This window comes from Balaenoptera ricei, chromosome 1, assembly GCF_028023285.1.
Source record: "Balaenoptera ricei isolate mBalRic1 chromosome 1, mBalRic1.hap2, whole genome shotgun sequence".
NCBI lineage: Eukaryota > Metazoa > Chordata > Mammalia > Artiodactyla > Balaenopteridae > Balaenoptera > Balaenoptera ricei.
Window position 1 is genome coordinate 16,909,183 of NC_082639.1, and position 22,553 is coordinate 16,931,735.

Here is a 22,553-nt window from a genome sequence, read left to right on the forward strand (position 1 = left end):
TCCTCTGAGAGGGACGTGCGGTTCTGACGGGTAGAGGGCACAGGCCAGCTCAGACCCTCCCAGAGCCCCAGAGCTGGAGCCCTGGGGGTGTCCTCTCCCCAGGGATATGGCGGCCAGAAAGGCCCACGCGGACTGGGGAGAAAGACGCATGCTCCCCTCTCCAGGCGGAGACACAGGGTTAACTCCAGGCCGTGGAGGGCCTTACACACACAGATGGTTAATGGAGGCTGCTTGGGAGACAGCGCTGGGGTAACCTGGTGGGCTAGGTATAGTCACATGGTTTAGCATCAAGTTAGTTTCCTGGATAACTCAGCCACCACTCTGGCCACAGACAGTTGGCACCAGGACCCGACCACACTGTAGATGAGGCACACACCCCTCCTGGTTCTAACTCCTGCTATCACAGGGCTTGGGCACAGCAGTGCCCTGACCGTGGGCCATCGGGCACGACCTGGGTCCACGTGGACCCATATTGCCCGGGGCACTGGGCATCTCCCCACGCGGGGCGGAGGGCATCCAAGAACACACCATGCCCACGTCACATCAGTTTCACACCACTCAGATTGCGAGCCTACCTGGTGAGCCTGGCGCATCCGCGCAAAATATGCCTCCCTCTGTGGGGCACAGGGAAATGCCAGGAGAGGGAGTCAGAGAGAGAGAGAGTGAAAGGTCTGGAGCTGCAGGGCAGTAGGGAGGAAGACACGGAGGCCAGGAAAGGAGGAGAAGGGAGAAGGGACCAGAAGGCAGCCAGCCCTGGGAGGAGGCTGGGATACGTGGGTCTGTCCAAGGAACAGGGACAGGGCAACCTTGAACACCCCCTCCTAAGTGTCCCTGACCTTCCTGGGGCCCTGGGCGTGGGGACACATCTGCTTGAACACCGGCCTCAGCCAGCAGGGGATGCCTGTACCAAGGCCCACTTTCCCTGGGTGCCCCCAGGTGGCTCTGACCGCTCACAGAACCCATTTGGGCGGCTGCCCTGGAGTCCAGCCCAAGACCCTGCGCCCCACCGTGCCACTAACACCACCGCCCCATCACCTCCGCGCTAGACCATGACTCTGGAGGAGCAAAGACTCTGACTAGTGTAGTATTTAAGGGCGGCCTCTGACCTGGTTGGAATCCCAGCATTGCCACCTTCAGGCTGCGGGAGCCCAGGCAAGTCACCTAACCTCTCTCACCTCAGTTTTCTCACTTATGCAATAGGGCAGTAGTTGTACTTAGCTCATACAGTTGTGATTTATGACATGTAAAAGTGCTTGCAACAGTGCCCAGCACAGAGTAAGAGATCAGTAAATATGATCTCTAATAAGAATACCCAACACCAAGCACAGGGCTGACAGCACAGAGGGAATTCCATGTGTGAGCAAATGAATGAAACTGAAACTGTCTCATTTGTCCTTGTGTTTCCAGGGCCTCGCTCAGGACCTGTTTGTTGACTAACTGCGCGAAAGCTAATAGTCATTAACAGGCGAGCACTTATTATGCACCAGGCATGAGCTCTAATCCTCCGAGCTGCTTTGGAGCTGAGGTTTATCAAAAGACAGCCAGCTGGGAAGCGGCAGGGCTGGGTTTAGACCGAGTCCTATCTGACCCCAAAGGCTGCACGCTTAACCATGACATGGCTGATGCCTCCCTGCCGGCCCAAACTGCTCTGAGGTCAACTCGTGTCTGAGTCCCTGCTGGCCCCAGGGCTCGGCAGGGGCCTGGCTCAGAGCTGGCGATCAGGCAGGGTCTGCCAGGCCCTGCTGCATGTCACACCTTGTCTCCCTGGTATGTCTCCGGCAGCTGCCAGTAGAAGGACTCGTGGCCAAGGTTGGCGAAGTTGCCAAAAGTAAGCTGGGCACCCTCGGGCACTGGTTCCACGGTGAAGCCTCCTGTCAGGTGGCTGTTCCGCTGTGGGTTCACCAGGGTGAAGCCTTGGAAGTCCCCAGGGGCAAAGTGGGTGGAGATCTGGCAGCAGAAGGAGGACGGGGGTCAGCCTGGGCACTGGGGCGGGCACCTTGGTGGGGGAGGGGCGGGCTGGGCATTAGAGTGGGGAATGGGGGAATGGTGAGACCAGGGCTAGGACAGAAATAATGGGGAAATGGAGAGGACATTTGGGGGAAGGAGGGGGTTGGGGTCAGTGATGACATAAGCAATAATGGGGTCATGGGGAGGGCATTAGGGGCGGGGGCGAGGGTTGCTGGGATCTGTGCTTACATGGGCAGTGATGGAGGCATGGGGACAGGTGTCCCCATAGGCAGTGGGGATGCCACTGGGCTAGGCTTCTCACCTGCCCTGCCCTAATGATGAGCCAGGAGAGGCCGGCGGCAGGCCCCGGTGCCGGGGCAGTGTAGGGGCTCTTACCAGGTGGCGCGTGTAGGAAGAGCTGGTGCACTGCTGGGTGATACCCATGCAGAAGCAGGGCAGGCAGCCAACCGGGTTGCTGGCGTTCAGGTGAAAGTGGTGGGGCCGGCAATAGCTGCAGGTGAGGCCTTCCACCTGGGCCTGGAGGATGGGTAGAAAGGTGGGTGCGGGGAGCTCGGATGGCTCTCTTGCACCTTCAGCAGCCTTTGAGCCAGGCTTCCCAGCCACTTCCAGCAGTTCTGGGGAGCCCCTGCTGCCCCCATGCCTAGGCCCCGGCTCCCATCAGATGCTGCCTGACATGCCACGGGGCCCCGAGCAGTAGGGCAGAGAAGGGCCCTGCGAGGAAGGGTGGCAGGGGCGCGGGGACAGCCCTGAGGGTATGGTGACAGGGAAGGCCTGGCAACCGCCGTGGCTGCGGTTCAGGGCCTCGTGGAGGGCAGGGGTTTGGACTAACCTTGCACTGGCATTGTCCAGCAGAGTCACACTGGTCGCTGATGCTGCCCTGGGGGTCACAGCCACAGCCGACTGGCTCTGGCAACTGGCCGTCTCCTGAGGTGGAGGGAAGCCACAGCTGGAACCCCAAACCTGCCACCGAGCATCCCCATTTTCACCACCCTCTGGGCATCTAACTCACCACCTGAGAGAGGAAGTGTTTGTTTCTGAACACCTACCACGCACAGGCATTATACACATTCACAGCAGCCCTCTGGGGTACGTGGGCCTTTTACTGCCCCCGTTTTACAGATAAAGAAGCCGAGGCTCAGAAAGGTAAAAGTCACTTGCCCCAGGTTGAAGGAGAACAAAGGCTCTGTCCTAGTTCCACCCCTAGCGTAGCCAGATCCCAAAAGCCTCCCCACCCCGACTCACTTCGACATGGCTGGCCTTGGCTGGGGTTGCCATGGTAACCTGGGGCACACCTGTGGTGAGAGAAAGCACTGGGTGAATGGAGGGAAGAACCACAGAATCCTGGACTGTGCTGGGGGCCCCGTATTGGACTCAATGACCTCAGAGTGCTGGAAGGAAACTATTAGCCTAACTCACCCATTTCACAGATGGGGAAATAGGTGGGAGAAGAAGGGCAGGGACTTGCCCAGTATGGTCAGGCCTCAAACCCAGGACTTTCAGCAAGAATGAGGGGTTTTCTGGGAAGATTCTGGCCTGGTTGGGGCAGGGGGGCAGGGGGGCAGGGGGTGTTGGGAGTTGGGGGTAAACTGCAGGCCTAGATCTCTGAGGGCCTCGAATGCCAGGCTAAAGGTTTAGGCTCTCGGGTAAAGGAGCTAATTGCCTTCTGGGGGCCTTTGTGAGACAGAGTGGGCGGATTCTGGTTCCTTCTGGTCAGGAGGGCTGGGCCTAGCCTGACTCCAGGGGCAGCCCCTCCTGCACGCTCCCTATCCTGCCCGCACCTGCCTCACCTCTCACAATGACGCCCGCTGTGGCCTGGGGAACACGCATCACAGGTGGGGTGGCCATCTGTGTCCAGAAAGCAAGTGTGGGTGGCTCTGTGGGTGCGGGGGGCAAATTTCCAGTTAGAAGGTCAGCAGCTCTTCTTTCAGGACCAGGGCAGGAAGGAGAGGAGGAGCGGGCATGTGAGTTAACGTGTCCTGAGTGCCAGCTACATGCCAGGCTCTGTGCTAAGAGTTCCATGGCATCATCTCATGCTCACACCAGGGGCCAAGGTGGAGGTACGTCATTATCCCCATTTCACAGATGAAGAAATTGAGGCCCAGAGAGAGAAGTGTATCTTATACAAAGTGACACCTTGAGGAAGTGGTAAGGCCACTATTTAACCACTGCCTCTCAGAAGGGTCTGGGAAGAAGGGAATCTGGGACAGGGCAATGGACGTTTCAGGAAAGGGCAGGTACAGGCAAGGACTGGACGCACTGGCCAGCAGCAGGGGCTCCGTGACAGGGGCATGGCTGGCAGTCTTGTGGTGTCCCACGCTGGGCATCCCCGTAATATCCGGGCTGGCACTGCTCACACTGGGGGCCCTCTGTGTGGTGCTGGCAGCCCTGTGTGGGGGGGTAGAATGTGGGTTGAGGCTGAGCCCCTGGAGGCCACAGATCCCTGGGGTAGGAAAGAAGGAGGGTGGGACTCACCTGGCAGGCACCTGTTTCGGGCTCACAGACCTCTGTATGGCCATGGCAGCTGCAACGTTCGCAGGTGCCCAGGTAGAGGCCGCTGGGCATGCGTGTATAGCCTGTGTCACAGTCCTGGGGGCAGGAAGATGACGGTGGAGGGACTTCCTCAGCAGGGGCCGTTCTGGGAAGGGACCACTGGATGGCTGGGGCGGGGTTAGGGAGGTGGGAGAGCTAAAGGAGGAGGAGCCAGCAAGCACCGTGGAGGGAGCTGGCTGGACAGGTGGGTGGGGCCCAAGGGCTCACCTGGCAGGATGGGCCACGGTACCCAGGTGGGCAGGTACACTGCTCCACTTCCAGTGCAGGGTCCTGGCCGGTGTCCTCAGGCACAGCCACATCCATGCTGATGCCAGAGACCCTGGGTGTGGCAAGACCCACTATGAATGAGCACTCGCGCTGGGCCTGGCACCCCTGGAGCCCTACGCGCTATCACCTCATTAATCCTCCCAGCGGCCCTGCCGTGATGCTACTGGGGCCCCGCCCAGCTCCCTGACTGGGCGTCCATGCCCCAGCAGCTGCAAGGGCTGTGGTGAAAGGCTTATACCTGTAACTTCCTCCAGGGAATGAGCCTTCCTTGCCAGGAGAGGTCACACTGTCCCACTCCCTTGGGGTGACCAATGACAGACTGACCCAGGGTACAAAGGCCCCTCTGCCTCAAGGCAGGATGACTTTGCAGGGCTCCATGGGGATGAGACCGAGGTTGGTCTTCACCTGACACCGCTTCCTTGCCTGGCCACTTCTCCCTCCTGTGTCCCTCCCTCCCAGGTTCTCCTTGTCAATCACGGGCACCCAAATCCCCATCTCAGGCTTTGCTTCTTGGGGACCCGACCTAAGACAAGCCTTCTGAGGGAGGTACTGTTATAATCTCCATTTTACAGATGGGGAAAATGAGGCACAAGAAGGCCGCAGAAAGCAGCAGAGCTGGCAGTCTGGCTGCACCACGTCGCACCGCTTAGCCTGGAGCCACCCCCAAGTCCCCTCCGGTCCTGCCGCCCCGGGCCCCAGACACCTGCTCTCCGCTGGCCGCTGGGTGTAGGATGCCTGGATCAGGAGGGTGTCGATGTCCGCCAGTGCCATCAGCAGGTGCTCCCGCGTGGCCGGCTGCCCGTCAGGCCGCTGCCATGCTTGCTGCCGAGGAAAGAGCTTATGGGCTGCAACCCCTGACAGCCTGACACCTGAGTGAGAGGAGCAGGGGGCCTGCCCGCCTCCCCCCGCGGGTCTCCTGGGATGGTGTTGCTCACCTCTCGGAAGGGCACGGTGAAGGTGCTGGGCTGGCCGGGGCTAGGCTCCTGGGAAGAGTGATGCTCCAAGATAATGTTATTGCCCTGCAGTACCACCAGCGGCTGCCTGTGCAGAGGCGCGGAGCCAGGCTGGGGCCGCTGGGTCACTGTAAAGCGCAGCTCTCCGCCATAGGAGGTCACCTGGGACACAAGGCAGACAGGTGCTCAGCTGGGGCCCCCACCGTCGGGCCCTGCCACTGCTCCAGCCACCTCCTCCGCCTCTTCTCCAAAGGTACCATGCTGCCTGGAATTCCCTTTCTCATCCCACCCCCGCCCACCTTGTCCCCCAGGAAGCGTGAAGGGAGGCTCCAGAAGTAGGGCCCAGACGGGAGGCTGTGGAAGGAGGAGAAGACCAGTTCCCCGGGCATGGGCGACGAGATGCCCTCGCTGGTGTTGTGGGTGCCCGCGGCGTTGGTCAGGCTGAACGAGGTGGGCTCCTCAGAGGCCCCCAGCACCTAGGAGGTCGGGGGAGAAGAAGGCGGGATGGGGGCCGTGGCCTGTGACTGGCCCTTGGTCCACCCAGCCCTGGGCTTGGAGGTCCCGCCTCGTGTAGGTACCTGTGCGCGGCTCCAGGAGGAGCTGGTGCACTGGCGACTGACGCCCATGCAGAAGCACTTGAGGCAGCCGTCAGGGTTGCGGGTGCTCAGGTGGAAAGAGCCAGCGACACACTCGTTGCACAGGCGCCCCACCACGTTGTTCTGCAGGCACAGAGCTGGGAGCTGCAGGGTGGCCCACAGGAGGGGCTGCCTGGAGCTTCCGGTCCAATCCACCCATATTCTAGATGGGAACCCAAGGCCAGAGGGAGCCGTGAAAAGAGCACATGTATGAGGGTGGCCACCATGTGAACAATAATTCCCCATTAATGGGAGCTTATACAACCAATCGTTTTTCTCTTTTCTCTTTGGTTGCTAGGGGGCTCACGAATAAATTTTAGACTTGAAATATAGCAACGTGGTCAGAATAATTACTGCTACTATGAATGGAGTGTTTCATGAACTGTGCTAGTTTCTATTCAACCAGCACCTCATTTAACTCCTCTAAGTCCCTTGAGAGGGGTGTGACATCTTCATGCTTCACACGAGGAAACCGAGGCTCAGGGATGGGAAATGATTTACACAGGGTTCCTCAGCTTGCTAATCCGCTCTGGGATGTAACATCAGGAATGCCTGATTCCAAAATCTGCCCAGTTCTTTCTTCTGCAGACACCTGATGCTCCCACCCTCAATGCAAACCATTTCCCTCCTCTGAGCCCCCATCTCCTCATCTGTGAATTGGCGATGCTATTAGCTACACCATTGTGTCAATGTGGAATGAAAGCACGGTTAAAGCAAAGGTACAGTACAGATATAACGGTCTCACAAAGAATGACTAGCAAAGGACCTGAGACTTGAACCCAGGTCACCTGCCACCCCAAACCAGCGCTCCTTCCTGATGCCGGGCCACCTCCCGTGAAGGGGAAGACGAGCCCACCAGGCCCATCTGCCTGCAGCTAGGTCACCACCCACTGGCCAAGGAGCGATGGAGAGGATGGCGCCTCCTTTCTCCCTCTCCCAGCTGTGTGCTGGGACCCAAGGCCCCTGGGGTGGGGGAGGGGAGGGCACGCGTACCTTGCAGAGGCAGGCCTCTCCAGAGGTCCCCGTGCTGCCTCGCTCGTCACAGCGCACAATCTGCTGGTCTGGAGACACAAAGTAGGTATGGACAGGCAAGATGGGAGTGGGATGGACATAATCTGGACAGAGTGGGGCGGCTCCTCAAGGATCATGGGGTTTGTGCTGGACTCGGGGACTGGGGCCTGGTGGGCAGCCTGGGGAGGTGCCAGGGGATGGTGGCTGAGATACTCACTGGTGGGCCTGCACTTCCCGCCGGGCTGGATGGGGTTGCCCTCATATCCGGGGGCACAGCTGGGAAAGGGAGAGGGTTGTCAACGGCACTCCCATGCCCCCACCCACGATGGCCTACTTCTCCCAGCCCCCACCGGCTCTCCCTCACCTCTCACAGCGGCGGCCCGTGTAGCCTGGGGCACACGCATCACACGTGGCTTGGCCATCCGTGTCCAGGAAGCAGGTATCTGAGAACCTGTGGGTACCAAGTGGACAGGACATGGGGCAGGGCTGCGATGATGGGCCAGGCCAGGGCTTACAGTCCCACTCTGGGAATGACTGCTGTCCACAGGGACATAGCAGGCTATGAGGCCCACCTGCTCTTGGTCTGCAGCCTCATAGCAACACTAGGAAGACAGATGGCCCCATTGTATGGAAAAGGAAGCAGGCCTGGAGAGGTCAAGGGGCCTAGAATAATTTAGTGACCAGGCGAAGATTTGAACCCAGGCAGGTCTCCCATCTCCCTGCCCAGAGGATGTCCCTAGCCTGCAGCACTGCCCGCTCCCTCAGCCCTATGTGCCCCATCTCGAGCTGGCTCTGACCTGCGGGAGGCGTCGATGTATGGGCAAGGGCAGGGCCGGCAGGCAGTGGCCGTGGCCTTGGTGGCGTCACCAAAGAAGCCAGCCTTGCATTTGTTGCACTGTGGTCCCTCTGTGTTGTGCTGGCAATTCTGGGAGGAAGGGGAGGGAGTGGTTCAGGTTCTACAGAGCAGCCCTCTGACCCCAGTGTGGGACCACATTGGACCAGATGGGCTCCCTGAGGGTGGGTTTTGAGGCTAGCTGGATCAGCCTCTGCCATCATGCTGGAACTACCACAGCTTTGCAGACAGGGGAACACCCAGCTCCATCCTGACGGGGAGCTCACCACCTCACGTGGCAGCCTGTCCCATAGAAGGTTCCAAATGCCTGCTTTGTATTGACCTAAACCCACATTCTTCTTCCAGTCTGCACCCACTGGCTAGTTTTGCCCTCTGTAGGCCATTCCTTCTACTCCTGACAGCTCTTCAGGGATTTGCAGATAACAATTTTCCCTGCTTGAGGCTTCTTTCTGTCAGCTCCACAATCCCCGCTCCCTCCACCATTCCTAAGAAATAATGTTATGATTTATAGGCTCCTTCCTCTTAGGAATGCCCTGCTAAAGGCCATGCTTTACACAGTACTATCCAGCATTGGTCTGACCAAGGTGGAAGAGAGTAGCACTTTCACCTCTCCCATCTGGACATAATATCTCTGTTAATGCATCCAGAGGTCATGATAGCTTGGGTGGCAGCCATGGCAGTCATTCTGGAGGCTTGTGCTAAGCTTTGGGTACAAGGAAGCCTCAGCCTGAACCTCCCACCGAGCCCTTGCCCCTAGCCAGTATCCAAGTGCCAGCTGGCATGACTCACCAGGCAGTGGCCATACACAGGGTCACAAGAGCTGGCATGGCCATTGCAGTTGCAGCCAGAGCAGGTGCCCAGGTAGGGCCCACCAGGCACCCGGGTGAAATGGGCATCACAGCTCTCACAGGACAAGCCGGAATAGCCAATGGGGCATCTGTGGGGACAGGACCAAGACACTGGCTGCAAGAACCATGAGGCCTTGCTGTTTCTCCCCTATCTTTGCCAGGGTCCCTGTGGTCCCTGGCCCTGCCAGGTCAGGCACCTGCACTCCTCTACGCTGTGGGCGCGGCCATGGCTGGTAGCATAGGTGACAGTTGTATCCATGGAGATGTCACTCAGCCCCACGCTGGCCATCTTGGCGTTGTACACTGTCTGGATGAGCACAGCTTCCAGGCTCTGCAGCACCTGCAGCATCTCCGCTCGCTGCACTGGCCGGCCAGACTCATGGACCCAGTGCTCCTGGGTGTGGACAAAGGTGGGAGGGGTCATGCATCAGCACCTGCCCAGCCTGTACCCCCTTCACCGCCAGCCCTGAGGGATCAGGCCCCACACACCTCAGAGAAGTGGACCTGGCGCAGGTTCACAGAACCGGGCTGGGTGGGCGTGTGGCCTCGGGAGAGCAGGCGATGTCCGGCGCCCACCAGGACCACGTCTGGCCGCTGCACTGGCTCCAGCATGCCACGTGCCAGCTCATAGCGCACCTTGTAGCGCAGGGAGCCACCGTAGGAGTCCACCTGGCCGAGATAGGGCAGATCAGGGCTGGGCCAGTCATGGGCACGCTTGATGCCCACTGTGTGCCCACTTGTTCCCCTCCTCCCTCACTCTGCATAGCTGGTACTGCGTGTCCAGCACGGAGCTGGGCACAGGGAAGCAGAGATGGGTGGGACTTGGGCTCTGCTTTGGGGATGCGCAGTCCAATTTGGGGGAGGAGTCTGATAATACTGTGTAAAAGGTGCCCAGGGAGGCCGGAGGAGGGCACTGGGCCCAGCTCAGACGCGGGGAGTGGTCCGAGAGGGCTTTCCAACAGCTGAGTCAGCATTCCTCCCAACCTGACCATGGCAGGCCTGACCCTGCCTTGAATGAATGAGCCACTGCCCACGGGGGGCTCTGCTGGGGCAAGACGACACGTCTCCCAGAGCAGAGACTGCCCTGCTCCACGGCTTCAGAGGGAGCGGAGCCCAGGCAGGTTCTGGGCATGTGCAGCGGGGCTCGGCCACCTCCCCATCCAGAGCGGCAGCCCGGTCTGTCACCTTGTTGCCCAGGAACTGCTCAGGCAGAGCCCAGAAAGAGTCATGGACCAGGAAGCGTCGGGACAAGTCGACCAGCTGGAACTCCTGCAGAGCGGTGTCGATTTGCAGCTGGGTGGAGGAGAGGGGTGGCATGCCGGGCTGCGTGGGCATCGTCACATTCACGCCTGGGTGGCAAAGGGGAGGGGTGAGGGCCATGCATGTTCTGGCCCGAGATAGCCCCCTTGAGGGGCTGTAACCCAGAGAGATGGGAAAGTTTTGGGAGAAGTGTGATTTAGAGAGAACGTTAGTCTCTCTCCCAAAGTCAAATAAAAGCAAAGGTTTTTTTTCCTCCTGAAGTTCTGGAGCGTCTCCCAAAGCATGCTCTGGGCAAAGCCAATGCTTCAGAATGATGGTTGGGAACCACCTGGGAACCCCAGGGTCAAGGAAAGGTCAAAGGGATTTTTTGCAGCAGGACTTTTCAGAGCCTTTGCTTGCCAATAGATCCATGGACTGTCAGGGTTGGAACAGCCCACAGGGGGCAGTAGAGAGCTACACAGGGCTGAAGAATGGGCGCCCAAGTCCTGGTTCCACCACCCTCCAGATGTGTGATCTGAGCAAAGGCCTCAGTTTCTCTATCTGTAAAATGGGGGTAATAGTGGCTTGCTTCACAGGGTTATTAGGAAGCTAAAATGAACAAACTGATATAAAATGCTTAAAACAGAACGTGGCACAGAGGAGGTGCTCAAAAACCGGTTAGCTGTTACTGTTGCTGTTATTATGATGGGTCATCTAGTCCAGCCCTCTCCTACACACACACACACACACACACACACACACACACGGGAATTCTCTCTACAGCACCCTCCCAGATCTCGAAGGCAGTACCAACCATCCAAGAGATGGCATTTCTGTGATGATGGCAATGTTCCTGAACCCAGGTCCGTTTGATGCCTGGGCCCACGCCATTCTGCCTCTCAGAGCCAGAGAGAACTGAGTCCAACTGCCTGCCTTTATGTTTGGGAAAACAGGCCCAAAGAAGCCAAGAGTCTCAAAGTCACACAGGCAGTAACTAGTGCATCTGGAGGTCAGCCCTGGGCTAAGAAGATGCCAAAGCCTTGGTTCTTAATGCTCTGGGGTCACTGGTGCCTCTGCATTCTGCAGGGTGAGGATGATGAGGATGGTGAGGATGACATTACTGGATACTTACTGGGCACTTACCAGGGACCAAGCACTATTCTGAGTGGCTTATGCATATTAATCCATTAAGTCCTTATAACAACCTGGGTAGTTAATAGTTTATCCCCATTTTGTAGATGAGAGAACTGAGACACAAGATAGTAACTTGGCTAAGGGCACACAGGCAGTAAGGGTCAGGGTCAGGATTTGAACCCGGACTCCGGCTCCAGAGCCCATCCTCATCGTCACCTAACGCAGGCAAATATCAACTGTGGGTTTGGCTTTTCCTAAAAAAGTTTTGTTTTCCCCTGAAATGCTCTTCTTACGGGGCTCAGCATTTCTTCAGCAACCCCGTGTCCCTCCCTGAACTGGCCCCATGTGTCCAGGGCATGCTGCCCTCCCATATCTGCCCTCTGAGCCCGTTGGAGCCTGCCGCTTGCCTCCCATCCACCAACGCACCCTTGAAGTCATTGGGCTGGTCAAAGCGCAGCCGGATCTGGTCTCGGAAGCGGCGGCTGCTCTGGCACACGGTGGTGATGCCAAAGCAGAAGCAGGGCAGGCAGGAGGCGCTGTGCTCCAGGTAGAAGTGCCCATCGGGGCAGGGTCCTGCGGGGCGGCAAGGGAGTGGGCTATGGCTGGTCCCAGGCAGGCAGCCCCGGCTCCAGCCCCACGCCCGGTGCCCACCTGCCCATGGGCCGTACCTCGCTGCGGGATGAGCTCCAGGACACCGTCGGGAATGCCGAACACCATGCCTCGGGCGTTCATGGCCTCACAGGTGTAGGCGCCCTGGTCTGCCTCCTTCACATCACGAATGGTCAGGGTGCCACGGCCTCCCTCACTCGTCATTGTCACCCTGGTGGACCCCGAGACAGAGGTGGGGGTCAGGCCTGGACCACTGGCCGCACCTCCCCCATGTCCCCAGCCCCTGCCGGGGCCTAGAGCTGTACCTGGGATGAGAGGGGATGTGGCCCCAGTTGAGTCTCCAGTTGATGATGGGGGTGGGGACGCCAATGGCCACACAGGTGAAGGTCACCGTCTGGCCCCGGGAAGCCTGGACCGACTCTTGGGGAGGGGTCACCACCTGGGGAGGCACTGGGAGATGGGAGCAGGAGTGAGGGGTGGGAGGGGCAAAGGGAGGAGGAGCGGGGTGGGGGTGGGGGGAATGGCTCAGAGGAGCCAGGCCGGAGAAGAGACTGTGGGGAGGGGCCCAGGGCCCCGAGCTCGCCGCCCAGCTCCCTGCTCACTGCAGCCAAACTCGTCGCTGCGGTCGGGACAGTCGCTCTCCTCGTCACAGTGGAAGCTGGCCGGGATGCACGTGCTTGTGGAGACACAGCGGAACTGCGTGGGCCCGCATACATCCTCGGGGTGCTTGGCGGCTGGGGACAGAGCCAGGTAGTGTGGGCAGTGGGCACTGCCCTCAGGGAGGACCCCCCATTGCCTACCCATGCCCAACAGCCCACCCTGCCCACCTTCCCCAGGTGACCCCAGGATCACTCTCTCATCTCGCCTACATGACAACACAGCTGCCCTGACCAGGCCCAGACCCAGACTCTGCTGCCACGACGCCGTCCACAACGTCATGGTCACCGGTCAGCAATGAAGCACACTCTACCTGCATTCCTCAAGACAGTTATACCTGGCACGCCACAGTCACTCAGCTCCTCCCACAGCCAGCCACCAGAGAAGCACAAGACCCCTGGTCAAAGGCACGGCCCCAGTGGCCAGTATCTCTGGATGCCGGGAATACCTGGGCAGTTCTGGCTACTGGAAAGGTCTTGCGAGGGCCTGCCGCAGCCTGGACCTCATTGCTCTGTACCCTTCTAAGTAGCCTGACCTGAGGCAGCCATCTATGGACTGGCCAGAGACCTGGAGCTGGCCTGGCCCCAGGGCTGGGCCCCAGCTAGACATCTCTAGTAGATGGTAACTGACATTCTTTTTCTGGGAGACTGAGCTTGATACAGACACACAGGCAGGGACAGAAAGGGCAGAGTGGTGCAGGAGCAGAGGCCGCCCGTCCACAGAGAAGGCACAGAGGGGAGAGCAGGAGGCAGCCACCTACTCCCACTCCCTCGGGGGCTTCTGTCCCAGCACCCCACGAGCCCCCAAAGTCATCTGGCTTTCATGTTCTCTGTTCTGCGCTCTGTCAACAAGGACTTGGTCTTCCTTAGACTGTTCCCCCGCAGAGGCCTCTGAGAAGGGCTTTTCAACTAAAACCCTCAATTACTTCTCTCTCCCAAGGGGCCATGTTGTCAGGCAAGCTTAGAGCCAGAGAAGGGCATCATAAAACTCTGCCAGTCTGCAGCACGATGCTGCTTCTCTCCAGGGTTGGCTGCAGAGCGGGGAAGGTGAGGGGAAGCAAGGAGGAGAAGCCGGACCGGCGGACACTGGGAATGTCGACACGCACTCAAACATGCGACCCAGGATCACAGAGCAATGGTTAGAAGATTATCCTCAATCTTGGACTAATAAGCCCCAGGGTTCACCTCATAGGACAGAAACCACAAGACGCTACCTGATATGGTCTCTGACTCTCCAGTCTCACCCATTTGACTGTCATAACGTTTATAACATTGACTAGATGGATGGATGAGCAATGGATAGATGCCCGAACAGATGAAGAGGAGGAAGGAAAGATGTTGGCTGTATGAATGGCTGGCTGCCTGGAGAGCTGGCAAGATGCATAACGCATGTATGGATGATAGATGGACGGGTGAAGAGACGGATGGCAGGAAGGAGGTTGGACAAATGGATGGATGGATAGACAACAGATTGATGGACGATAGAATGGATGATGAAATGGACAGAAGGAAGGATGCTGGATACGTAGATAGGTAGACAGACTGATGAAGAACTTTGCAGATAAATGATGGATGGATAGTTGGATGAGTGGGTGGGTGGATAAATGGATGCGAGGGAGGAAAGCTGCTGGACAGACGGATGGACAGATAGATAGTGGATGGTTGAATGGTCACATGGATGAGAAGCTGGGCAGATGGAGGAACAAATAACTCAGAACCAGCTCTAGATGAAAAAACTCTAGGCCCGTAAAAGGAAGGCTTTGACTCACACATACATCGAGGACCCCTTCATCAAGGGACCCTCGTGTATCAAGCCTACTCGTCTGACCCACACACAAGCATATATGACAAAGAGAAGATGAGTGGTAACAAAATAAATAAAGAGACATTAACCACGGGTAGTCTACTGCTTGCTACAAAGGCCAGCTCAGAGTCAAAGAGAGATAAACCTTAAAGTTTGTCCCCAGGGCCTCTACCACTCAGCCAGGGACAGCACACAAACCTACCCTCGAAGGGTCGGGGCTCGGGGAGCTAGGCCAATGGGCCGGGGGCGCCGGGCGGGCGCTGGGACACTCACGGCAGTCGGCTTCATCGGTGCGGTCCTCACAGTCAAAGTCGCCATCACAGCGCCACAGCTTGAGGGCACAGTGCCCGTTTCCACAGGGGAACTCGTTGGGTTCACAGGGTGGGGTGGGGCCTGGGGGGACCAGGCAAGGTTCAGCCAGCGGCCCTCAGTGGCCATCTCCCCACCCCCTGCATCCCCACCCACGCCCCTGCCCGGCCCTCACCACAGTCCAGCTCGTCACTGCCGTCCCTGCAGTCCTCCTGTCCATCACACACGTAGTCTTTGGGGATGCAGTGCCCACTGCGGCACGTGGCCTCGTGGGGCCCACAGGGCACAGGCCTGCCTGGACTGGGGAACACAGCCTGGGGAGCAGGGGTGGCTGGGAGCTGCTGTGTGACGGCTGCCTCCGGCTGGGACGGTACAGGTGGTGTCTCCGCCAGAGGTGCTGGCTGTGAGCTGAGCTGGGGGACCGGCTCCTCTGTGGACAGAGCCCGCTTAGAGTTGGCATGAAGGGGTGGCTCCTCAGCCCTCGCCCCCTCCCACTCCCCGGCCCTGACCCTGTCATCACCCCTCCGGTGTCCCTGCCCACCTCCCGCACCTAACCCGCCTAACCCCTTGGCCTGCAGCAAACCCTCCCAGCCCCGGACTGACTTGGAGGCCACCGTGTCCCCAGACAGCCCCTCACCACAATCGAGTTCATCAGACATGTCCCTGCAGTCAGGCCTCCGGTCACAGCGATACTCCAGGGCCACACACTCATTGTAGCGGTGACAGGCAAACTCCGCCTCGGTGCAGACTCTTGGGAACTGGGGCACTGCGGGGGTGTGGGACAGTCAGAGAGGCAGGCAGGAGGTTGGCAGAAAATGTCACGGGCGGCACAGGTGCTGCAGAGCTGGGAGGGGGCTTTGGGGCTCCGTGTCAGGCCACGTGGTTTCTGGCAGACTCAGCGAGGGCACAGAGCATGTGGTGAACACATCCACAGCACATGTGGGATGTGGGCTATGTGGCAGTGGCCTCACCCATCACTTACACAAACCCCACACACAGTTAACACGCCACACCATGCAACGATCACAGCACACACGTGCGGGCCACAGCCAGGCCTAGAGAGGATGAAGAGGAAGGGGAGGAGGGGCGGCCTGTGGGCTGTGCCCAGCTATCTTGCCCTCATCCTTCCCTCCCCTCCATCCATTAGCTTCTCTAGTTACCCGGCTCAGCCTGGGTCTGGCTTACACTCTCACCTGGTGTCACTGCGGCCACCACAGCGGCCAGGGGGGGCGGGGGTGTCTGTGCTGGAAAGGAAGGTGTGATCAGCAGCCGTCCCACCTGGGACCCGGGGGCTATGGGCTGCAGGGCTGAGCCAGGCCCATCCTACCATCCCTAGCCAGGAGGGCTCATTGGAAAGTGGGGATAAGAGGACTGGCGCCTCAGCAATCTTCAGACCTGGGCCTGGGGATGCCAAAGAACAAACTTGATCTTTGGGCACATTAATTGAGGTTTTACGTGCAGAACAAATGATTTCACCCTTTTTTTCTGATTGGGTGACACCATGGTAGGGATGAAGTTTGTTCAGTTCTGGGTTCCACTTAGTCCGGGATGGTGACATTTCCCAGAGAGAGGACTGAGATGGAGACTGGGATGGGCTGGGAACTGTAGCTTGTGAGGAATGAACTGGGACTGCTTGGCCTAGAGAAGAAAACACTCAGGGAGTTGAAACAGGAGACAGAGGGTGCAGCGAAAAGAAAGCTGGGCCTGTATAAAATGGATAACTAATAAGAACCTGCTGTATAAAAGAAATAAATACAATAAAATAAAATAAAATTAAAAAAAGAAAGCTGGGCCGACTGAGGGTACGAAGGCCAGCCTGCGCATCTAACAGCTGTGTGGCTTGGGGCCAGTTTCCTGTTCTTTCTGAGCTGCGTTTCTCAGCTCGTCTCGTCACAGGTTCTGGCAAGACCAGCAGAGACACAGGGTTTGGTTTACATTCTGGCTTTTGCACTATCTGTGTATGTGGATTTGGATAAATCATTTTTCCTCGCTGGGCCTCAGTGCCCTCATCTCTAAAACAGGAGAAATAATATCTGCTTCATAGGAATTCTTATGAAGACTGAACGGTCAGTGAAGAATTGTTGGTTATTATTAAACACAAAAGTGTTTTTGGACCTGGAAGCACTGTACGAAGAAAGGAATTATTATTACCTATTGTCAACATAGAGAGGTTAATAGAGAGTGGAAATTGGGTCTACTGAGTACATGTTAGAGGAAACAGATGTTGCTCAACCCAAGCCAAGATTGCATAAAGATTGATGGGGCAGACTCACGAGGTAGTGAGCTCCCTGTCCCTGGTGGTGTGCAAGGCCAAGCTAGGAGAGCCCATGGTGGTGACACTGAAAGGGGGCCCACATGAGTTTGAGAAATTGGAGGAGGTGACCCTCAGTTCCAGGACGGGCTCACCTGTGCCCAGGCGTCGGAACTGGAATCCCTGGGGAGAGGTGATGTAGGAGGCGATGGAGCCACTGGAGATGACGGTGTGTAGCACCTCCTGAATCTGAGCCCCATCTGCATTCCCTTCGGAGCCCACATCCAGCTCCACAAAGACCCAGCCGTCCAGCTCCCTAGGAACGGGTGTGGGGGGCAGGGCAGCAGGGTGAGGAAGATGCCTGGGGTCTCAGCTCCTCCCTTGGCCCCCTGCCTGATGCTCAGACCTGATCTCTTGACTCTCCCCCCTGCTTCTGGATAGCCTGTACCCCATGCAAGGCAACTTAAAGTCCAAATTGTACCCCTACCAATTCCCGAATTTCTACCAATAGAGGTTCAGCCCATTAGGCCTCTCTTGCCTCCCCTCCTGGCACCCGGGCTCCCCCCCATCCTTGTCAGTCCCTCACCAGCCCCCACCCCCCACGCCAGGGGACCCTTCTCACTTGATGAACACCACACTGACAACCTGGTCTCCAGGAATCTTCAAGTACTCTGACTCCAGCTGGAGAGGGACACAGCACCATCAGCCTCCAGATCCCTTCACCCCACCTTCAGTCCTGCCCTGCCATACTCGGGGAGCTCCCCAAAGCCCCTTCACCTCACCGTGTCTACCACAGCCTCGGACACCTCTCGGAACTCCTCGGAGCCTGCATCCTCCAGCTGAGGGCTGTAGTCGATGGAGCGAGTGAAATTTACCAGGGCTCGGAAATAAACTGCAGAAAGGAGTGGGGGGGGCACGGTCACTATGAGAGGCCCAGCCTGGCAGGTAGTGGCCTCAGGCAGCTGGGCCAGTGGGTGGAAATGGGGGGGGATGGTCCCCAGAGGCCTCTCGCTGAGGCTGACACCTGTGTGCCCACAGCTGTGCACAGCACTGCCTGTAGGAGAGCACGTGCTGCAGTGGCCCTGGCAGGCCGCCCAGGGGTCAAAGCCGAGGCCCCACCCTTGACTGAATGGCTTCAACTAACAGGGAAAATGGCCCGATCCAGACACCAAGTGATAGTGCAGAAGAGACCTCCACTGGCTCAGAAGAAGGCTGGGTAAGAAGGGGTGGCTTCCAGAGCAGGAGGACCTGGCACAGAATTTTTTTTTTTGGCCGTGCCGCGCGGCTTGTGGGATCTTAGTTCCCCGACCAGGGATCAAGCTCGGGCCCCCCGCAGTGAAAGTGCTGAGTCCTAACCACTGTATCGCGGGGAAGTCCCCCTTTTTTTTTTTTTGGCACAGAAATTACTCGAGAGTGACCGTGACATGCTTCCCCACCCCCCCATTCATGCCAGTCATCGCCCTCAGGGCTCAGCTCAGTCACCACCTCCTCCAAGAATACTGCCTGAGCTGCCCTCCTTTCCCAACCCTGGCTGGGTAGAGGCCTCTCCTCTGGGGGTCCCCCAGCCCCTTGGCTTCTCCCATCAGAGCACCTTCTACCCCACGTGGCATAGATCCTGCCAGAGCATCATCATAAAGATCGTGGGTTCTGAGGTCAGCCGCACATCAGGCATGGACCTTACCTCTCTGAACTTCTGTTTCCCTTTTGGTCAAATGTGCATATTAATTACATTTACCACACTGGGTTGCTGCGGGGAATAAATGATATCATGCTTACAAGGCCATCTCCCTGTGCACGAAGATGCAGCGCCTGGCATAGAGCAAGTGCTAGGGAATCAGAAGCTGTTGTCATCTTTCTACTGCCAGACTATAAACTTGATGGGGGGAAACCTTGGATCTCATTCACCCTGTACCCCAGTGCTCGCATAGAGCCTGGCACAGAGAAGGTGCCTAATAAGTGATTGCTGAATAAATTCATAGCAGATTGGGGTGAGCATACACTTACAACTATTGTTTATTAAGCACCTACTATATACACTTTATGCACATTAAATTTCATAATGTTCAGAGTTCATAATAGAAGTTATAAATATGAGTTGCAAATGAATCATATATATGTACACACACACACGCACACACACACACACAGTGCTTAGATCAGAGCCTGGCACATAGTAGGGGCAATATAATATGAGCTATTACTATATGAGAGGCAGTATAGCTTAGTGGTTAAAAGCTCAGCCTCTGGAGCAAAATTTCCATTTACAATTAAAATAACTTAAAATTGCCCTGTGACCTTAAGCAAGTTACTTAATCTCCCTGTGTCTCAGTTTCCTCATCTATAAAACAGGGACGGGGCTTCCCTGGTGGCGCAGTGGTTAATAACCTGCCTGCCAGTGCAGGGGACACGGGTTCAAGCCCTGGTCTGGGAAGATCCCACATGCCGCGGAGCGACTAAGCTCGTGAGCCACAACTACTGAGCCTGCGCGTCTGGAGCCTGTGCTCCGCAACAAGAGAGGCCGCGATAGTGAGAGGCCCGCGCACCGCGATGAAGAGTGGCCCCCACTCGCCGCAACTAGAGAAAGCCCTCGCACAGAAACGAAGACCCAACACAGCCAAAAAAAATAAATATAAACAAATAAATTAATTTAAAAAAAAAAAAAAAAAACAGGGACGATGGTAGTGCCCACCCCAGAGGGCTGTTGGGAGGATGAAATAAGATAATGAATGTAAAATGCTTATGGCAGTACCTGGCGCACACTAGGGGCTGCATGCATTAGCTGTATTATCTCTGGTCTTTAAGACAAACTGAAGGAATGGATTTGGTTTTATTTCTTCCCATCTGAGAGAAGCATTCATTGCTTTATCGAATCTATATTGAAGGTCTTTCTTATGCTAGGCAGTGTTCTAGGGGCAAGGGATATAGCAGTGAACTTCATAAAGATCACTTTCTAGGGGGAGGAGAAAGGAAATAGAACAAATGGGCAAGGAATATACGGACTATGAGGAAAAAAAAACAAGGGATGGGGGAGCGGGCGTGCTGGGGTGGCGGTAGGTCGCTACTTCCCCAGGGCGGCCAGGAAGGCCTCTCCGCAAAGGGGATGCTTGAAGGCAGAGAGTAAGGCACGGGGAGGCAGCTGAGAGAAGAGCACTCCAGGCAGAGGGGACAGCAGCTGTCCCTGAGGCAGAAGTGGGCTCTGGGAAGTGACAGACGAGCAGCGCGTGGGCAGCAGAGCAGGGAGTGGCACTGGCTGGGCCTGTCCTCTTTCCCCTTTACTCTGTCCGGCAGGTCCACAGGTGCGCACGCCCTCTGCGCCTGGACCCTCCCCCTCTGCGGCTCACGGAGCAAGTCCTGGGCGCATCAGGCAGCCTGGCAAGCACCGGAGGGAACTCCTGCACCAAGAGAAGGTGCTTGTGAGGGCAGCGCCGCCTGCACTGCATCACGGGGACCATGCTGGGCTGGGCTCCGGGGTGCCGGGCGGGCGGGGCCCCGTGGGCTGGAGTGTGAGGGCCGCGAGCTTGGCCACAGAGGCCCCTTGTGAGCTGGCACAGAGGCCCATTGAAAGTCCCCCACCCTGGCCCCTGGCCTCAGCCCTGCGGCCCCGCGCGGGCAAGGAGGCCAGGCCTCTGCCCAGGAATGTGCCCGCTGTTGGGGGAGGGGGCTGAGGCTCCACAAAGCCCCTTTCTACTAGGGCCTGGGAAGGGCACGGACCCTCCAACCTGACCCCACCCCCTGCCTTCTCCCAGATCAGGGGCAGGTCAGGATGAGCACACCCCCTTTTCCACCCTGAGCGGCCTCCCCGTGGCAGGTATCCGAGGGCTGGGGCAGAAGGTGAGTTTCAGGAACCAGCCCCCAGAGCTGAGGGTGCTGATGGGGAGTGATGCAGCCCGGGGTGGGAGTGCTCTCTGGGCGCCTGCCTGGCTGACCAGCTCCACGCTGGCCCTCATCTGACCCCATCTGGACAGCTCAGTTGGAGCCAATGGCTGGAGGGACGGGAGGCCCAGAGCTGCCCGGCACCCCGAGTCGGGTGGGGAACGCACACCTGACCACCCCCAGTCCCGGAGCCAACTACCCCACCTACGCTCGATACCCAGTCCCTGCTCAACAGAACTCCTCCCCCACACACCTGGGCGACCGAACCCCAGCCCAGTCCCTCTGGGTCCCCAGGATCAGCGAGGCCCGAGGCCCTGGCCTTTTCCCCGAGGGGTTGCTGCACCCATGCTGCCTACACCAGGGGTCCGGCCCACTGTGCTTAGATTGTGTGCCCGGCTGAGGCCTGGCTGCCTCCTGGGCAGGGGCAGGGGAGAAGGTGAGGCCAGCTGGGGTGGGGACAGAGGCAGGCCTGGCCCCAGACCCTGCAGAGAGGTGCCTCTGACCCTCAAGTGTGACCAAGTGCAGGCTGGGGAGGAAAAGAAGACAAAGGAGTGAAAGGAAGAGCTGGGAGAGAGGAGGGGGAGGGAGAGAGGGAAAGGAGACTCCTCATCGGGCTCCAAGGCCATCACACCAGCCACGGGAGGGTGGCCCGGGGGTGGCCCAGGGCCTGCAGAGAGGGAGGTGAGGAGGGGCAGAGACAGCAGGGAGGTGAGGAGGGGCAGAGACGGCAGGGAGGTGGCGAGACCAAAGGGAGAGACAGAGGGGGGAAATGACAGAGAGACACAGAGACTGATGGAGACAGAAAACAGAAAGAGATGAAACAGACAGAGATGGAGACAGAGACACAGAGAGATAGATATAGGCAGAGACACAGAGAGAAAGTGGTGGGGAGAATGAGAGAGAGAAAAGACGAGACAAAGGCAGATTGGAAAGAGGGAAAGACAGAGGGACATGGAAGCAGAGATGCAAGTCCAAGAGGTGGAGGGAGAAAGGCAGCATGAGACAGAGACACACAGAGTAGGAAAGAGATGGCCCAAGGCAGGGGAGGGAGGGAGCAGGAGAGACATGTAGACAGTTTGTCAGCAGGACAGACAAAGAGACAGTCAGAAGGTGGAAAGATTGGGCGAGGGGAGGTGGGCAGGGATCCCAAGGTGGGGAGGCAGAGCCAGGAGCTGTCCAGGAGGGGTACTGGCTTGGGGGTGGCAGTCAGGGCTGGGACAGAGCCAAGGGGAGCCGCAACCCTGCCCGAGGGAAGGGGAGACGGAGGGGCCATCTCAGACATTCCAGGGTCGGGGGTTGGGTCAGTCAAGGGGTGGCCAGGCACGGCCCCATCATGGTCAGGATGGCCCTTGCTTACCAGAGTTAGGAAGGACCTGCCCTTGGGCAAGGCCGAAGCAGGCACACTGACCCTGGGAATCAGGGAGACTTATCTGATGCCTCGTGGGCTGAGATTCAGCCCAGCTGCCTGGACCTGCCCCAGGGGCAGCGGGCTGGTGCCAGCGTTTGGGTCTGGAGGGCCTAAGGCCCCACATCTTCCCATAGATCAGCCCCACCTACAAGGAAAGGCTCCTGCCCGGCCCTTGGGCCCTCCCC

General features: G+C 58.1%; 1 protein-coding gene across 14 annotated transcripts in view; it reads right to left on the reverse strand.

Annotated features, from left to right (window-relative positions):
- The window catches only part of HSPG2 (heparan sulfate proteoglycan 2), a 101,941-nt gene that overhangs the window by 41,362 nt on the left and 38,026 nt on the right, over window positions 1-22,553 (reverse strand). For 4 of the 14 annotated variants that reach the window (XM_059915591.1, XM_059915646.1, XM_059915597.1 and 1 more), the window contains exons 4-35: window positions 17,870-17,979; window positions 17,710-17,768; window positions 17,243-17,403; window positions 16,030-16,080; window positions 15,474-15,602; window positions 15,012-15,266; window positions 14,801-14,920; window positions 12,670-12,801; window positions 12,373-12,517; window positions 12,127-12,278; window positions 11,885-12,031; window positions 10,271-10,434; window positions 9,575-9,754; window positions 9,283-9,479; window positions 9,027-9,174; window positions 8,182-8,309; window positions 7,749-7,835; window positions 7,602-7,660; window positions 7,367-7,434; window positions 6,317-6,457; window positions 6,038-6,214; window positions 5,721-5,900; window positions 5,489-5,607; window positions 4,726-4,837; window positions 4,441-4,554; window positions 4,226-4,353; window positions 3,756-3,842; window positions 3,211-3,260; window positions 2,798-2,892; window positions 2,344-2,484; window positions 1,756-1,947; window positions 576-614 (exon numbers count right to left, since the gene is read on the reverse strand). In XM_059915591.1, the coding sequence (XP_059771574.1) occupies window positions 576-614; window positions 1,756-1,947; window positions 2,344-2,484; window positions 2,798-2,892; window positions 3,211-3,260; window positions 3,756-3,842; window positions 4,226-4,353; window positions 4,441-4,554; window positions 4,726-4,837; window positions 5,489-5,607; window positions 5,721-5,900; window positions 6,038-6,214; window positions 6,317-6,457; window positions 7,367-7,434; window positions 7,602-7,660; window positions 7,749-7,835; window positions 8,182-8,309; window positions 9,027-9,174; window positions 9,283-9,479; window positions 9,575-9,754; window positions 10,271-10,434; window positions 11,885-12,031; window positions 12,127-12,278; window positions 12,373-12,517; window positions 12,670-12,801; window positions 14,801-14,920; window positions 15,012-15,266; window positions 15,474-15,602; window positions 16,030-16,080; window positions 17,243-17,403; window positions 17,710-17,768; window positions 17,870-17,979 (4,067 nt within the window). The remainder of the gene's footprint in view (window positions 1-575; window positions 615-1,755; window positions 1,948-2,343; window positions 2,485-2,797; window positions 2,893-3,210; window positions 3,261-3,755; window positions 3,843-4,225; window positions 4,354-4,440; window positions 4,555-4,725; window positions 4,838-5,488; window positions 5,608-5,720; window positions 5,901-6,037; window positions 6,215-6,316; window positions 6,458-7,366; window positions 7,435-7,601; window positions 7,661-7,748; window positions 7,836-8,181; window positions 8,310-9,026; window positions 9,175-9,282; window positions 9,480-9,574; window positions 9,755-10,270; window positions 10,435-11,884; window positions 12,032-12,126; window positions 12,279-12,372; window positions 12,518-12,669; window positions 12,802-14,800; window positions 14,921-15,011; window positions 15,267-15,473; window positions 15,603-16,029; window positions 16,081-17,242; window positions 17,404-17,709; window positions 17,769-17,869; window positions 17,980-22,553) is intronic. The other 10 variants (XM_059915625.1, XM_059915617.1, XM_059915603.1 and 7 more) reach the window with 4 other exon arrangements.